This window comes from Rhipicephalus sanguineus, chromosome 8, assembly GCF_013339695.2.
Source record: "Rhipicephalus sanguineus isolate Rsan-2018 chromosome 8, BIME_Rsan_1.4, whole genome shotgun sequence".
NCBI lineage: Eukaryota > Metazoa > Arthropoda > Arachnida > Ixodida > Ixodidae > Rhipicephalus > Rhipicephalus sanguineus.
Window position 1 is genome coordinate 47,509,976 of NC_051183.1, and position 18,658 is coordinate 47,528,633.

Genomic DNA, 18,658 nt, shown 5'->3' on the forward strand with positions numbered 1-18,658 from the left:
GCGCGTTCGGGCCTGTGTTGCGGCTGGGTAAGACGCTGTGGCCTCTCCCCCTTACACTTTCTCAGCAATCATGTGATCGCGTCGGGGAACGAGATTCTGCAGACGCGCGATGAACCAACGCGTTGTATCCTAGTCAGAACGCGCTGGCACGCGGCGGCGCGTTCGGGCCTGTGTGAGGGGCTGGGTAAGACGCTGTGGCCTCTCCCCTTGCAGTCTCTCAGCAATCGGAGAACTTTAAGTCGACCCATGCGATGCTTCGCATCCCCACATGGTTCCCTTTAGTGGGATATTTTTTAACGAGTTCACGTCGTCCAAGTGTGGAAGTTCTAATAAAAAAGCTAATAGTTTCGCCGCAAGGGCGAAGCAAGGAATGCAACAGCAACAAATTGGAAATTACACAAAGGTAAGGCTAGCAACTAACTTTTGTTGGAACCGATTACGCGTAACTCTACAAAACGCTGGTTGAAGCGAACACGGCCGCTTCAGAGAGCGAAGTGGTTTTCGTACTGTCTATAGACCGTCACCTAGGGCGAGGAGGACCGGAGTGGCAACCACCGCGTTTCTCCTTCCTGGCTTGTGCGCGACGGTGCGGAGTATGCGGGCTGGTACTTGGATGAGTGGCGTTTTCGAACAATTTTTGCGTGTTTAAGGTCGACCTGCCGATTTCTTTCTCTTGTATTGCGATGTCAGCCAGCAAACGGTCAACGGGAAACCACTGTGCTGTTTTTTATTGTTCTAACAACTTTAAAAAAGGAAACTGCTGTCAGAATAAGTATGCGACATCCATCACCAAGTGCTGAGTGTTTGCGGTTGTGCGCACTCTTCAAGGTACATAGTTTGTGTTACGTTACATGTTCTAAATCGGCAAGTGCCGCAATATATCCGGAATTCCCAGTGTTCCACGCTGTCAAATGTAGATCAGATATGGCCATATTTGCGAACAAACATAAGCGGTCAAGTAAGGCCCTGTCCAGTAAAGTGCAAAACATCTAAGTACCACTCGAGTAGCCACCTGAGTTGTTTTCGCTTCGTTTTATTATTATATATTTGTATGATGTGTTTGGTCTAGCAATTAGCTTCGTAGCTCGGCTCAAGACGGTGATCGCTGCAGTTGATGTTTACCGGTATTAGCACGGGCGAGAAATCCCTCACGTCGTAGCGGGTAACCGGCATCATACATTTATTTTGTGCTCCGTACCAGCCTTGTAAAACCCCAACATTCACTGAACGGTATACGTGAAAAGGATGTGGTGAGATCTTTGTCCCGAGGTTACAACATCTGTAATCTGTAAGACAGCGGGGTCTGTCGTATACGATTAGCCATGTGAAAGCCGAATAGTAAAAAAAAAAGAGAAAAGAAAGAGTTCTGTCACTTCCTGTGTAGAACTACCTCTGGAAGACAAATTTTTACGTGGTCAAGAACCGTGTCCGACAAGTCGCGCAATGATATACAACATAGTTAATTCTCTTCTAAGCGCGATACAAAAACCACATTGTTACGCTTCTCTAGTGTTCCTTGAACTGCCAGGTTTGCTGCTTAGCCTTGCGAACGACAGCAAGAATTTTGCAAAAACAGTAGATCTGGTATATGAAGTTATAAAAAACACAACGCGAATCACCTCCGATGCTGATCAAAGGCTCGAGCCCGGGCGCGCTTCGTGCCTCACCGGCAGAAGAAACTCTGTAACCATCTTCATCCTATCGCCGCCGAAATCCAATCAGATATCACGACTCTTAAAAGAAAGAAGAGAAAGAAGCGCGCTGGCATGTCAACGTCAGCATCGTTTTTATATGTACCAGCACATCCCTGTAAACAGCTCTAACTTCGTCCACACTGGTGGGCAATAAATGAGTGAGTAATACGCGGTAGCTTAAAAGTTAAGAAACAATGCAGGCAACTGTTCGCGAGCAACAAACAGATGCCGTCCGCGCCACGAAATCGAGACTTCGTGCTCACGCACAACCACATGTACGAGCGGTATTCGGTGCGACAGCATAAACGCACCGTGAATGAAAAACCAAATTAAAAGATTACAGCCCAAGATAAAAATTGAGTGTATCTGCTAAGAGTGGCGGAACTTCTTGCCCTGCTAGAACAGGTGAAAATATTCGCGTGGTTTTCCAACAAACAGTGCCGAAAATGTATCATATATCGACCACTTGCCACACGTTCGCGTCGCCGTATATTAACATCATTGACCCTGAATGGATCAAACCGTTTCAGGACGTCTCATAGATTCATTTCCTATGTAGACAGCATCACTTGATACAATATTAGGTGCGCAAGAACAAAAAAAGCTGTCTGTAACTGCAGCCGTACGTATACCTTCCATGCAAACGCGGAGCTTCGCACATGCCAGTGAGTTGCCAGACCAGAGACGGCGCCACCCGCTAGCAATATGGCGACGCTAGCAATAAGGCGAAGTAGGCGGTGAGGGCACAGCACGTTTACGAGCTGTCTACTGAGGTATGTCGATAGAGGGCGCGCACCAGCTTTCGCCACGCGGGAAGCTAAAAACATCCGGGATAGGAAAAAATACACCATCCCCCACTAAAGGGGACAATGAGGTGATGCTGAAGCAGCATTTCGGCATGTCGAGCCTGCGTTTCATCCGTAGCAAGTTTCCCGCCGACGTTGCCGTTTGCGCTGGGCTTCCCTAGCCCGGAGCTCGGGATCCGCTTGCCGACGTTTACGTTGCGCTTCGGCGCATCGAGCCTTCCGCTGCTCCACCCGCTGCTCCGCGTTCTCGGCAGGCGTTAAGGTATTACTGCAACTGGCGCCGACGTTGACGTTGGAACTCATGCCACCAGCGCAGCCGGCCCAGTGACTGAGCCTGTGTACGACCTAACGCGAGCCTTTTATCTAAACAGGGAGGGGGAGTGGAGATTGGGAGAGGTGGAGCGGAGAGAGGGAGAGGGGAGTGGAGAGGGTGTGAGGAGGGTTTGCGCGTGCGCTCTAAGGGTCGTCACGCCGCACACCACCACAACCACCACCGGATTGAACTCCGCCATAAGATGCTTCGCATCTAATAAGTAAGATACGGTGACAGTATTGGTGGCAGAAACGTACAGAAAGGACAAAAATAAATAGTGGAAAAAGTAAGGACGTTCTGCCGAAAAAAGCAGAGAGCGGGGCTCTAAATTTAGGGTTGTTTTTTATACTAAGTTCAATTTAAGCGCACTACACGAGGCAATAGGCCAACCTAAAAAAAGTTTTTTTTTTCACTTTTTTTTGTCGAGCCTGGTGGCACACATGTCAGTGTCCAGTTATAAAGAGGGTGCTCATAGCATCCATCCATTCATCCACTGAGCCCTTATGATGAAAGTTCGCAGTGCGCTTGAGCGGCGCCATCCCCCTTCCCCCACGCCTTTATGCATCTTCACCCAAGGAAACACGGGCGGGGCGTTTCCTCTGTGCTTGAAGAGCCATTGGCCGCAGGCCTCGCGCGCCAGGGGGTGTTAGCGCATCCGCTCCTCGTGCGACGAAGATGGCCGGCTCGGTTCATCTCTGCTTCAGCTTCGTTCGTCCGCAATGCTTGCGCGCTTTTACTAACACGCCGAATGCGTGGAGCGATGTCATTGATTTAGGACTTTTTACAGAATATGGCGCTGACGGCGGCAGAAAAACCAGCCTATATGTCCACGCACTTGCTGTCGCAATAAAACTTCTCTGTCAAAGTTTAACAAGCTTCAGGGTCGTGAACTAAGTGCTCTGGGTAAGTATGTAGTAAGACGGGTTGCTCCCAATTGTAATTGCAAGTCTCGGTCCCCGTGCGTATCAACTGAAACGGTCCAGACTAGCCGGAGCGGGAATGGAGACAAGATACGGCCGTACCGTGCCCTTGTGTTCAAAGAAAGTTCTCAGTCGCTGTTCGAGCGACGTAGCACCCCGCCCAACATCCCACCCGGCGCACCCTGATGCTCCTTCGCACACCTGCTTGAGGAGCCGTTAAGGACTTTGTATATTCAAAGGAAAATTAATAGCCAACAAAGCAATTACCACACATGCTACACAGTGCAAACACAAAGAGAGGTAATCCCAATTATATTCACATAGAAAAAAGTCAGTTTCATCACAAGGGCGAAGGAATGAATGCGGTAACAAGAAATTGTAATGATATACGAAGTGAGGCTAGCAGCTAACTGGTTTGTATGCGATCTCGCGTAACTCTACAAAACACTAGTGTAAGAGAATACGGCCGATCCAGGGACTGATCTTCGCGTTGAAGGCGCCGCACGTAGAGAGTCATACGAGCCGCCCGCTGATGGCTGCCGCGATCGAGCGATCGCGACCGCATCCTTAGAATGAAAGTTGAGGGTTGCTGCTCGAAGGACTCCATTCCCCCCCTCGCGGGTTGTCATGCTAGTTCTAGACGGATGGGGCGTTTTTCCTCTGCTTCGACGGCAGGCTTCCGAGCGGGGTGATGTTATCGCATGCGCTTTACGAGCGACGGAGGTGGACCGGCTCGTTCTCGAGCTCGCTCGCGCACTTTTACCGGCGGTAGAACATACGATGCGAGGGGGGATGTTATCATTTATTTTACTTCATACGGGACATGACGGTGACGGCGACGGCAAACACCCGTTGCTAGTGTCCATATATTTGCTATCTCAATAAAACAAGATAAGCGTATACGCTGGGAACAATACAAACAGTCAATACTTGTGTCGATATAGCTTCACATGGAAGCTGCATAAACATTTTCCTCAACGTCTACCACGGACCTTTGCTGGAGTCGGCATGTGTCTGTTCTTAAGAAGCGACGGACAGTCATCTCACATCTCTTCATATTCTTCGGAGAAAAAACGTGGGGTACATCGCTGCACGCTACGTTGCAATTATACCGGACTCTATTTCTCGGGTACCTGCTGTACAGTCTACCGGTACTGACGAACACCTGCAAAAGCAACATACGTGCCACAGAAATTGCTTAGGGACGTGTAGCGTGGCAGGCCGAGTTTGTCTCGGGGGAACCGTGAATCGGGTAAACCGTGAATGCTCCGTACAATTTCTCTACTGTCATATAAAGACGTCACACGTTGTTAAAGGGGCCCTGCAACACCTTTCTTAGTTATATTGCAATAGTCTCATTATTGACGTATGACTCTTCACGAGTCATATGCCGCAAAAATTTTTCGAATCCGTCAAGTCTAAGTGGTGTTACCAAATTATAGAGATCACGTTCCGCAGCTTTCTCCCTCAACTCAACGCCGCGAGCGCGCGCGGAAAGCTAGGCAGCGAGTCGAGGGAGGCAGCGCAGAGGAGCGAGGCTCCGCCCAAGAGCGCCGGCGGTGTTTTTTTCTTCATTTTTTTCTCTCTGACGTCTGGGCGCAACCACGTGGTCTGTGCCGCCACTTCCGGTCGGCTTGCGTCGTTCTCGTCGAGCGGAGCCGATATCGCGCGTGCTTGAAAACTGCGCGTCGGTTTAGTAATGTTGGGTGTGCACCTCGAACGCCGTAGTGTTTTCATCGCTCTGCCAACCATGGAAGCAAACCTGCGCGCTCGTTTGGAACGAATGACAGCTGAGATCGGTTTCGGCCCATACTCCGATACACCGCCTCGTAAGACGGCACTGGCAGACGACCCCGAAGCGCCGCCATTACCGGACGCCAGCATTGATATCGGAGACACGCTGCGCCCGTGCCTCGGTCGGTCGTGAGAACGTGCCGACGATGCAGTTCTCAGCTGACGAGGCAACACTCGAACGGCTGCCACTCTCAACGGCAACCGGCGATGGTCAAAAGCACAGAAATATTCACGTTTTCGGCACTGCGCATGGCGAAGAAAACGGAACCACGCAACTACGAGCAGACGAGCTGTCGGTGAGACCGGAAGTGCTAATATTAATGTTTGTTCGGTGTTTTTAACGCGATAACAGAATATAAACATACATATTATCTACTTATTGAACTCAAAATTAACAATGAAAGTAATAATGAGGGCGTTATTGTGATTATAACATCAGCCAATGGTGGAACTGCCGACAATCGCGTCATATTTTGCGGACTAATACATCATTTGTCGAGAGAAGAGGGAGCGATTTTCAGCTGACTTTGAGAATTTATTGTAAATTCCAAGCCGTGCGCATCGCTGTAATATTTGGCTCGCGTGTTCTCGGGAGCCTCGACTACCGATCGGCAGCGCTTTTTGAGCATGTTCGAAAAGTGTTGCAGGGCCCCTTTAAAGTAGCGATTGTGGTCAGGTTGTTGTCGAACCACAAGCGGTCGCAGACCTTGCAGCTGTCGCCGAACGTGTCGTCGAGGAAACCGCGCTTGAAGTGCGCGTCGGTGCCCCCAACTTCAGGTAGCGACCGCTTTCGGCGCTTGGCCGCTGCATCCCGCGCCCGTACCTCTTCGAGGTTCTCTTGCCGCCGCTCCCACGCTGCTTCTGCTTCGCAGGCTTGTATCTCGGGGTCCGCACGACGCTGACGTCTCTCTGCGGCCTTGCGAGTTCTCACCACAGGGTCTTGGCGGCGAGCCCGTGCTGCTGCTGCTGCCTTGCGAGCTCTCCGCTCCGCCGCCTTGTCTTCTTCGTTCATGTTAATAGTATAGACGGTTTCAAGATTGCGATAGCAGGAGCACGCGGTGTACCCCAAGAAACTTCCGGTCACCTCATTTATTATTCTGCAACACCGAAGCGTAAAGTGTTTTTTAAGATTTGTCAGAGTAAGAGAATACTCTTTTTCCAGTTTCACATAAAAGAAAGGTGCTTATAGATAAACACTAACTCTTTTAGTGTTGTGTGTAGCTTAAAAGGATATTTAATTCAAATATTTTGCTAGACACAGGGAGAAAAGTGTTGAAACTCTACGGGCTACTCGCCAAGGCTTTTGTTCCCCGCCAATCCTGCTAGCCTACGCCAGCGCAGGAAACCGGAAGCGGTCCAGGGCCTGTGTTAATAAACAGTGAAACCCTCTATTGAAGCGCACTGCCGGAGTGGAGCGAGCGCCGCATTCTACAGTTGGCTATGCTATATGTGGTTTTGTCTGCGTTAATATCATCATCAAGGCGCTCAAAGAACAAGAGGAAGAAGACTTCTCTCTCGCGCGAGCGGCGCCTGTAGTGGTAGCCTCTGGAACTAAGGTTACGCTTACGGCGCGGGACTTTGCCCCAGCTTTAGAACCTGGCGAGCCAGCTCCTGAAAGGAAGAAAAGGGGCGGTCCTGGATGTGATGCATTTTTCTCAGTCGCGGGTCGTCCGAGAATCTTGTGAAGCAGCCTAGAGAGGAAGGGTCGTTCGGCTAAGAATTGAATTTTTATTATAAGAGGTACACTAGCCAGAGTGCCGTCAGCTTTTTGAGGGCGCCTGCACTCCCCGGAAGCGCCTGGCTAGCTCGGAAGCGTATGGGTTGTTTCGCTGTCTGCGGGCTCAACTGTAACATGAAACCAGCTGCTTAATATTATTTGGTATTTTTGCTCTCTCCAGTCGTGCTGCGGTATAACGTGTGGGTATGTTGCCAAATCTGCTTTGGTAAAGCCTGAAAAGGTCGCTCGAGGAAAGCAGTGAACACGTGTCTCACGCTACTGTTCACTGCGTGGACATCAGGTGTCCACACGCTCCTTCTTATACAGATTTTCCTTCCTGCTCTTCGCTAAGTGGACATCAACTATCCAGACGCTTATCTTAGTTGAGCAGATATCAAGTTTGCACACGCTGTTCTCCAATTTTTTTAACATCAGACGTCCACACGCTCCTTTTCATAAATGCGTGGACATCATGTGTCCACAAGCTTCTCTTCACTAAGTGGTTAACACATGTCCATACCTCGCTCTTCAATAAGAGTACGTCAGTTGTCCACACACTGATCTTCATTGAATGTATATCAAATTTGCACGCACTTCTCTTCATTTATTGTACATCATTTCTCTACACGCTGCATTTCATTCAGAGGGCATCATATGTCCACGAACTTCTCTTCATCATGTGGATATCATATCACGACACACTGCTTTTTATTAGCTCGCTATCATATATCGGTATGCTGCCATGTGAATGGACATATATGTACACACGATGCTCTAGATTGTTTGAGTATCATACCTGAATGTCCACATGCTGGTCTTTACTTATTTGGATATCGTATGTCCACACGCTGCACTTCATTGAGTAAATACCATATGTGCACACTGCTCTTAGTGGATATTTTATGTCAACACGCTGCTCTTCATTAAAGATTCATTATATACCCACAAGCTCCCCTTCAATGAGAGGATCTCATATGTCCGCATGCTGCTCCTCATGGTTGGGAGATAATTTCTTCACGCGCTCCTTTTCAACCTTAGTATCGCCTCAGGTTGATTCAGGACGAATATATTCATCGTATTCGCACTATTGTAAGCTATTAGTGTTGGTTCTCGTAGAAGCTGTGTATATGCGCGAACACATCACTAACATGAGGATTGTAAAAATAGGATAAATAAATACGTAAAAACAACAACTCATAAACTGCAATACCATTGTAAGACATATTTTATACAAACTTAAATGGCGCCACGTGTGCACAGCCCCGCAAAATACCACATTGATGTCTGGAATTTCATAGCCCCACCGAGCCAGGGTTGCCAGTGGTGGCTACTTTTCGCCAAATTGGCGAATTTGAGAGGCCCGTGGCGACCTAAAATTATGAATGGCGACATGGCGAATTTTTGGCGATTTTCGGCTTAGGTCTCTACTGAGTTATGCATCCTAAGCTCAGTGTCCTCCCAACGAATGAGCGGCAACATTCTATGCATTTTTCTTGGATTTAGACCCACGAGTAGAATGTGCACATTACGCATCATTCGGTATGTCCGTCTTGTAACTGGTGTGTATCTCCTTAATTTATCTAGATACAGGAGGTACTGGAACGGCCCTCAGCGACATTCTAGCGAAATTTAATTCAGCGGACTGCCTTGCAAACCGCGAGGGGGCAGTGTTTGACTATAAGTTTGTCTTTAGGTGCTTTAAGCTTCTCTAAAGTTTCGCTTCTGAAGGGGCTAGACGACGGGTTGGCCGCGTGTTCCGACCATTTGTTCCGCCAAAGCTCCAACTGTTCTGAATAGCTTGGCGACTTATTCACTGTTGCAGTGCCCCCAATTCAGCTCGTAAAGACTGTTTTGGAATAGCGAAGAGAGGCGGATACGCGGCTATTAGTGCAATAAAAACATATTTATTGAGGCATTTTCCACTGTTCTCGGTCAGCGTGTGCAATGAAAACAATTGCTATACAACATTAAGATTGTCTACCTGTTCATTAATAACGTACACGTGTAGATATAGGTGACCATATGAAAGGTTCAAGCGAAATCGCGGAATCAAGGCATCGACGAAGCCTACATAAACATAATGGAAGAAATCTACAGCGGATCCACAGCCACTATAGTCCTCCATAAAGAAAGCGACAGAATCCCAATAAAGAAGGGCGTACGGCAGGGAGACACGATCTCTCCAATGTTATTCACCGCATGTTTACAGGAAGTTTTCAGGGCCCTAGATTGGGAAGAGTTAGGGATAAGAGTTAATGGAGAGTATCTCAGTAACCTACGATTCGCTGGTGACATTGCATTGATGAGTAACGCGGGAGACGAATTACAGCTCATGATTACTGAACTGGATACGGAAAGTAGAAGAGTAGGTCTGAAAATTAATATGCATAAAACTAAATTAATGTGGAACAATCTTAGCAGAGAACAGCGCTTTGCGATAGGTGGCGAGACACTGGAAGTTGTAAAGGAGTACGTCTACTTAGGACAGGTAGTAACCGCGGAGCCGAACCATGATAGTGAAATAACTATAAGAATAAGGATGGGTTGGGGCTCATTCGGCAAGCATTATCAAATCATAAATGGTAATCTACCACTATCCCTCAAGAGGGAGGTATATAACAGCTGCATCTTACCGGTACTTACCTACGGAGCAGAAACCTGGAGACTTACAAAGAGGGTTCAACATAAATTGAGGACGACGCAGCGAGCGATGGAAAGGAAAATGATAGGTGTAACCTTAAGAGACAGGAAGAGAGCAGAGTGGGTCAGGGAACAAACGGGGGTTAAGGACATCATAGTTGAAATCAAGAAGAAGAAATGGATATGGGCCGGGCACGTAGCACGTCGGCAGGATAACCGGTGGTCATTAAGGGTAACTGACTGGATTCCAAGAGATGGCAAACGCGTGAGGGGGAGAGAGAAAATTAGGTGGGTAGATGAGATTAAGAAGTCTGCCGGTATAACGTGGCAGCAGAAAGCACAGGACCGGGTTGATAGGCGGAACATGGGAGAGGCCTTTGCCCTGCAGTGGGCGTAGACAGGCTGATGATGATGATGATGATGATGATGAAAGGGTCGGTTGCGTCCAGTATCATATTAGTTAACAATGAAAAGGTGTAAGACTCACTAATGATTGGTTCCTGTAAAAATTCTGTCGTGTTACCTTCAATAAACCTTTTAATCCGTTTAATTCGTATAAGGGTACGTAAACCTGTCTACGAACAACGCTTCGCCCAAAGCTTACCACACTTTTACCTTTGAAACGAGCGGAAAGGGATGGAAGGATATCATGAGCGCTTCATTCATTCACCCTTGCGCCACCACGCACATCTTGCGGTTAGTCGGAGTAGCAGCATCATGCACTCCCACGGTGAAGCGGACGGTACGACTGGCATTGAGAAACGTCATTATAATTTAAGGGTCTTAGATGGTACTGTATTCTACAGGGCTATACGTGAGTGGAAATTTTTATTACTAGGTATGCCGCAGATATCCAGAATGGCGCCTTTTTTGGCGAAATTTGTGAAAAAAATGGCGACTTTTGGCGACTTTTTGCTCGTCGTTTGGCGACATTTACGCGAAAGTCAGTGGCAACCCTGCACCGAGCCCATTTGAGCCTTTTCCGAACGAAGAAATGCGACGGTATTCATGCTCAATCGCTGCCGCTTTCTCTATTGTCACAAAATTAATAAATGCCGGAATAACAAATCACGTTTGGTTGCCTCTGATGTACCTAGAGTGGCATCACACTTAGTATGCTGTCCTTATTTTCACTGTGGGGTAATTCAAAAAGCAATCAACTTCTAGATCCTTTCCAGGAAACTGTGATGACGAAAACAGCAAAGATTTGTTGTTCGTACCCGTACTCAGTGCATCAAACAGTCCCTAAAAGAGACTAGAAATCTGAATATTGGTGCGACTACGCGCAGCCGTAGCAGCGCCGAAGAAAGGCAAAGTGCAAAGAGAAATCTCGCAGAGTCCCTTATGCATTCACCTAAGACGACTCGAAGGCGAAAGTCGTGTTCTTTTTTTTTTCTCTATTGATGGATTGCTTTCCGCAAGTGAGTGGAATACTGTACACTACTTCGACGTCACACTCGACAAACCTCTGCGGAAAGCAATACATAAGACAAAGTTCGAGATGCATCAACACAAGACTCAGAGAGCATCGGTACAATTGCGAACGAATAACACATCCAGGGACTCTTGCTACACATTGTAATCGATGCTCATGTACGCCTAAATTTGCCAAAACAAAAATAGTAAAACACGTGAAAGACGACACAGAGAGATGGGCTTGTGATGCAGCTATCATGGCTTCGCTAGGTGTTGAAAATTACGTCAGCATGCCGTTCATACTTTTAACTTCGCCTGAATCTCGTAATTAAAAATCAAAGGGTAGATGTCGTGCAGATGAGGGTGCTGTGTTTTTATGGCTCTGACGTGACCTTTGTACTCGACAAATATGTGAACAACGCACGAAATAAAACAGCTGAAACTTGAGCTTTGTCTCGTTTAGATCTGTTCATCTCGGCATCGTCTTCGTCGATATTGCCACGCGCGTTCCTTATTATCACTTTTATTGTATTCCGTTTTCACCCAGAAAGACAGCCAGCAACGCTCAGCGCGAACCGCGCCTCAGTGTTAGAGAAGCTTCGCGATATTAGTAGATCGTTTTGTTAAGATTGCGCGCAAGACGCGAACGCCCGAGCTCATTCTAGAACATGCGCAACAAGCAGCGATATCGCTGGAAAGTTCGATAGCGCCTGTATAAAAGCCGACGCGCTTCACCACTTGTCAGTTGATCGACGGACGACGCCCTGTTCGCCGCTATCTTTGTACAGCTTGTATTGCTGTAGTTCTAGTTCTCATTTTCCGGCCACAAGTTCGGCCAAATAAACAGTTTCATCCTGCAAGCGCCGACTACTGTCTTCGTCGACGTCACGACCACGTGACATCTGGTGGAGGTGCAGCTTCTTCCATGATCCGGACGCCCCCGCGAAGCGCTGACCCAAGCCCAAGCCGCGAGGAGGACGACAGCAAAGACAACCCGGATCGTCGAACAAACCGCAGGCAGAAGGGACTGCAGCCAGAGCACGGGCTCCTTCCGGAACAAACCAGGCAGCCCAAGGTCCCAACACCCACAGCAGCGACGATGACCGACCCCGTGCAGTCTGCGCCGATCCTACTCCGGCAGCCCAAGGAGCCGCCAACCTTCCGCGGGTCGTCATTCGAAGACCCGGACACCTGGCTCGAGACTTTCGAAAGGGTCTCGACATTTAACAACTGGACCCCCGAGGACAACCTGCGCCACGTGTACTTTTACTTGGAAGACGCAGCAAGGACCTGGTACGAGAATCGGGAGTCCTCACTCCGTACTTGGGACCTCTTTCGCGGCAATTTTTTGGCGACGTTCACGAGCGTCGTCCGAAAAGAAAGGGCCGCGGCCTTGTTGGAGACACGGGCGCAACATCCGAACGAAAACGTGACCATCTTCACGGAAGAAATGAACCGACTTTTCCGCCACGCTGACCCCGACATGCTCGAGGAAAAGAAAGTCCGCTTCCTCATGCGAGGGGTCAAGCAAGAACTCTTCGCTGGACTGATGCGTAACCCACCCAAGACCGTCCAAGAATTCCTCAAGGAAGCAACGGCGATCGAGAAGACGCTGGAAATGCGTACGAGACAGTACAACCGCCGCATTCCTACGACGACCTTCGGGGAGGTTCACGCGCTACAATCTGATGACCTGCGTGACACCATCAGAACTATCGTGCGGGAGGAGCTGCGTAAATTGTTGCCCTCCTCCCAGCCTCAAGTGGACCCGATCGCCGACGTCGTACGCCAGGAAATCCAGCAATTTCTGGGAGCACCTGAACCAGCGCAGCCTGAGCCACAAGCAATGAGCTACGCTGCCGCAGCCCGACGCAATGCCCCCGCTCCTCGTCCACGTCAAGACGCCACGTCGCCGCAGCAGTTCCGCCGCCAGACGCCGCCGCCGCCACCACCACCGACACCCTACCGTCCTCCTGCCGCCCAGCGCTATGCCCCGCGCTACGCGCCAAGGAAGACCGACGTTTGGCGCGCCCCTGACAACCGCCCGCTCTGCTACCACTGCGGGGAGGCCGGCCACACGTACCGCCGCTGCCAGTACCGTCAGATGGGGCTACGCGGATTCCCCGTCAACGCGCCGCGCCCGCAGCCAGGCGAACGGCCTCGCGACATCGACGACTACCTCACAGGCACACAGTGGCAAGAACGACGACCTTCCCGCTCACCGTCGCCCGGCCGATACATGTCACCGCACCGCCGGCAGTACACTGGCCCAAACCGGGGCCGGTCGCCTAGCCCATATCCGGAAAACTAAGGGCAGCAACCGGTGGAGGTGCGGTTGCTGAACGACGAAATGCTGAAGATCCTCCGCCGTCGACGACGACACCGCGACGAAGTTCCGAGCCCCCGCCGCCCGCCGAACGACGTCGACGTCCTGAAGACGAAAATTTGCGACCGGAAGCAGACCTGACGACGCAACGCGGAAGCAGCGGTGCAAACCGACGTAGCCGTGACCCGACGCCGCGACGTAACTGCAACGCAAGACGGCGGACTAGCGACCTCGACGTTCTGATCGACGGCCACAACGTCACCGCTCTCGTCGATACTGGAGCCGACTATTCCGTCATCAGTGGGCCGTTCGCAGCAAAGTTGAGGAAAATTAGGACTGCTTGGGAAGGCCCCGAGCTCCGGACCGCTGGAGGCCATCTAATAACGCCGATTGGTGTCTGCACGGCGAGAGTCACTATCAACAACCGGACTTATCCTGCGAGCTTTGTAATCCTACAAAACTGCTCCAGGGATGTGATACTTGGAATGGACTTCCTAAGTGACCACGGCGCCGTCATCGACTTAAGAACCAAGTCGATAACCCTATCGTCGGAGAAAGCGACACCGCCGGATACGAACCCATGTCAACATGCCCTGAACGTGCTCGAGGATCAAGTCACCATTCCTCCTAGATCCAGCATCATAATTCCCGTCGGCACCGAAACGGCTGAATGCATCGAAGGTGTCATCGAGAGCGATCAGGGTTTGCTGCTAGACCGTGACATTTGCGTCGCAAGAGGCATTGCTCGGCTGTATGAAGGGAAAGGAAGCGTGATGCTAACGAATTTCAGCCAAGAATACAGACACCTGAGCAGGGGCACGACGATTGCATACATCGAAGAAATCTTGGCTGTCAGCGATGCGTTTGCCTTTTCAGATTCTGACGAAGCTACAACGACAACCGCAATGCCTGAGCCATCCTTCGACGTAAACCCAAGCCTTCCCGCCCGCCAACACCAACAGCTCCGATGCCTTCTGAAGAAATACAAGGACTGTTTCTCGTCGTCATCACGGGTCCGGCAAACGCCCCTTGCTAAACACCGTATCATAACGGAAGAAAATGCTCGACCACTCCGTCAGAGTCCCTACCGGGTTTCGACGCGAGAAAGGGACGCCGTTAAGAAGCAAGTCGACGAAATGCTACGCGACGACATCATCCAGCCGTCCAAGAGTCCGTGGGCGTCTCCCGTAGTGTTAGTGAGGAAGAAGGATGGAACCCTACGTTTCTGCGTCGATTATCGTCGCCTGAACAAAATCACGAAGAAGGACGTGTACCCTCTTCCACGGATAGACGACGCCCTGGATCGACTCCACAACGCGAAGTACTTTTCGTCGATGGACCTCAAGACCGGCTACTGGCAAATCGAAGTCGACGAGAGAGACCGAGAAAAGACGGCCTTTATAACACCAGACGGCCTCTTCGAGTTCAAGGTCATGCCCTTCGGTCTTTGTTCGGCACCTGCGACATTCCAACGTGTTATGGACACAGTGCTGGCTGGCTTGAAGTGGCAGACGTGCCTCGTGTACTTGGACGACGTCGTTGTGTTTGCCTCAAGCTTCGACGAACACCTCCGGCGCCTTGAAGTTGTACTTGAAACAATCAAGACCTCCGGCCTCACTTTGAAGCCTGAAAAGTGCCGCTTCGCGTACGAGGAGCTCTTGTTTTTGGGTCACGTTATCAGCAGGGATGGTGTTCGCCCAGACCCGCGGAAAACAGCTGCCATCGCTGCCTTCCCGCCACCCAGCGACACCAAATCCGTGCGCCGTTTTCTCGGCTTGTGCGCCTACTACAGGCGCTTCGTCAAGGAATTTTCACGAATCGCCGAGCCGCTAACTCACCTCACGAAGACCGACGTGCCATTCAAGTGGGAAACGGCGCAAATCGAAGCATTTGAAGAACTGAAACGACGCCTTCAGATGCCTCCGATACTAGCGCATTTCGATGAATACGCCGATACGGAAATCCACACCGACGCAAGCAGCGTAGGACTCGGCGCCGTCCTTGTGCAGAAGACTGCCGGGCAGGAAAGGGTCATCAGTTATGCTAGCCGGTCGCTATCAAAGGCAGAAACGAACTATTCCACAACGGAAAAGGAGTGCCTAGCGATCATCTGGGCTACATCCAAGTTTCGCCCCTACCTCTACGGCAGGCCGTTCAAAGTTGTGAGCGACCACCACGCATTGTGTTGGCTAGCTAACTTGAAGGACCCTTCAGGTCGGCTCGCACGGTGGAGCCTACGACTTCAAGAATTCGACATTACCGTCGTTTACAAGTCCGGAAAGAAACACTCCGACGCCGACTGCTTGTCTCGTGCCCCCGTCGACCCACCAACGCCCGACGACCACGATGATGACAGCTTCTTGGGAGCCATAAGTACCGACGACTTCGCCGAACAACAGCGAGCCGACCCGGAGCTGAAGAGTCTAGTTGAATACCTGGAGGGCAGGACCATCGTTGTCCAAAAAGTATTCAGGCGAGGGTTGGCATCATTTTCCTTGAAAAACAACGTCCTCGTAAAGAAGAACTTCTCTCCTGCCCGAGCCAGCTACCTTGTCGTTGTACCTTCAGGACTGCGACCAGAAATTCTGCATGCCCTGCACGACGACCCGACGGCTGGACACCTCGGACTTTCCCGCACGCTCGCACGAGTACAGGAAAAGTACTACTGGCCGCGCCTTGCCGCCGACGTCACTCGCTACGTAAGGACGTGCCGAGACTGTCAGCGACGAAAGACACCGCCCACAAGACCAGCAGGCTTCCTTCAGCCGATCGAGCCTCCTCGGCGACCATTCCAGCAGATCGGGATGGACCTCCTGGGGCCGTTCCCAACGTCGACTTGCGGAAATAAATGGATCGTCGTGGCCACCGACTACCTCACCCGCTACGCCGAAACAAAAGCCCTGCCCAAAGGCAGTGCCGCTGAGGTAGCCAAGTTCTTCGTTGAGAGCATCGTCCTTCGACACGGCGCCCCAGAGGTTCTGATCACCGACAGAGGTACGGCGTTTACGGCTGACCTAACTCAGGCGATCTTGGAATACAGCCACACAAGCCACCGCCGCACCACCGCTTACCACCCACAGACCAACGGCCTCACCGAGCGTTTAAATAAGACCATCGCCGACATGCTGGCCATGTACGTCGACGTCGAACACAAGACGTGGGACGCCATCCTTCCGTACGTGACCTTCGCGTACAACACGGCCGTACAGGAAACGACGCAGATGACGCCATACAAGTTGGTTTACGGACGGAGCCCGGCAACGACGCTCGACGCCATGTTACCAAACGTGACCGACGAGGAAAACATCGACGTGACCACCTACCTACAGCGCGCCGAAGAAGCACGACAGCTCGCCCGCCTGCGGATTAAGAACCAGCAGACGACTGACAGCCGCCGCTACAACCTTCGACGACGCCACATGGAATACCAACCCGGTGACCGTGTGTGGGTATGGACGCCAATACGCCGACGGGGACTTAGTGAGAAGCTTCTTCGACGATACTTCGGACCGTACAGGGTACTTCGACGCCTCGGCGCACTCGACTACGAGGTTGTCCCTGACGGCATTACGAACTCTCAGCGGCGCCGTGCACGACCTGAAGTCGTCCATGTCGTGCGCCTCAAGCCATATTACGCGCGTTAGTGATCTGAAGGCTGTACTTTTCCTTTATTATTGTACTTTCTCGCTTGCGATTATTGTTTATTGTACTTTCTTTTTTTATTGTTATTTATTGTTGCATGCATTGACCATACCCCCCCCCCCCCATGTTCTGTTTTAAGCATCGGGACGATGCTTTTTCAGAGGGGGGCATTGCCACGCGCGTTCCTTATTATCACTTTTATTGTATTCCGTTTTCACCCAGAAAGACAGCCAGCAACGCTCAGCGCGAACCGCGCCTCAGTGTTAGAGAAGCTTCGCGAGATTAGTAGATCGTTTTGTTAAGATTGCGCGCAAGACGCGAACGCCCGAGCTCATTCTAGAACATGCGCAACAAGCAGCGATATCGCTGGAAAGTTCGATAGCGCCTGTATAAAAGCCGACGCGCTTCACCACTTGTCAGTTGATCGACGGACGACGCCCTGTTCGCCGCTATCTTTGTACAGCTTGTATTGCTGTAGTTCTAGTTCTCATTTTCCGGCCACAAGTTCGGCCAAATAAACAGTTTCATCCTGCAAGCGCCGACTACTGTCTTCGTCGACGTCACGACCACGTGACAATATTGTTTAAAGCAGCGCATATCCAAGACTTCGACATCAACCAGCTAGCCCCAGTCATCGCCCTATTGTCATATGGGTGCTGCAGAGCTACAGTTGACCTGCCGAGGGGGGACCGAGCCCCACCTTAACATATGGATTGGGGGGCGGGGAGAGGAGGGCCTGGGCCCTCCCTCATTTTAAGCCCTGATGAAAGCTGATCCATTTCTGTGGGCACCAGACTAGTGGAATCGTGGGCAAGTGCCGCACGCCCATTTAGTCTGTCGCGGCAGGATAAATGAGCCTAATGGGCGTTCGAACGCGTCAGAAAAATAGTTTCGTCATCAGGGCTGGCGTCTGCGCACGCGCAAGTGCGAGAACACGAACGCATGAGAAACGGAGGCGAATTTGTCTGGCATCTCGCTGCAATTAGGAGTAAAAATGAAGAAAAAAAGGAGAAGCACAAATTCCACTTGTGTGTTTCATTATTTTTGTCGGTTCGTTGAGACCAGATCGCTTGCTTTTGCTGCGTGCGATATGCCCGCCTTCTGGAAGGAACACGAGATACACTCTAATAATTTTTCGATAACCGTCTTTCTGCCCGAGCTGCAGCTTTCCAACCACTCTAACACGAGTCCATCAAGCACGGCCATGTTGTGCACAATTATTTACGGATATCCAACGCATTAAGTTAGTTTACCGAGCAGTCTCCCAGTGTTTATTTTTTCCATCCCTTCTGGAACTTGGTGACTTCAGTGTAGAGCACGCACGTCTCCCATCGCGCTCGTCCACGATTACACCTCGCCAAGGAAGCGCTCCACCGAGGAGTGTTCTACC

The 18,658-nt window shown here is 50.7% G+C and overlaps 2 protein-coding genes across 2 annotated transcripts in view; both read right to left on the reverse strand.

Annotated features, from left to right (window-relative positions):
* The window catches only part of LOC119401829 (fructose-2,6-bisphosphatase TIGAR), a 430,132-nt gene that overhangs the window by 138,617 nt on the left and 272,857 nt on the right, over window positions 1-18,658 (reverse strand). The gene's annotated exons all lie outside the window — the stretch shown is intronic.
* Window positions 4,879-18,658, reverse strand: part of LOC119403194 (uncharacterized) — a 41,944-nt gene continuing 28,164 nt past the window's right edge. Inside the window, exon 9 of the mRNA XM_049418224.1 lies at window positions 4,879-4,898. Within this exon, the coding sequence (XP_049274181.1) occupies window positions 4,879-4,898 (20 nt within the window). The remainder of the gene's footprint in view (window positions 4,899-18,658) is intronic.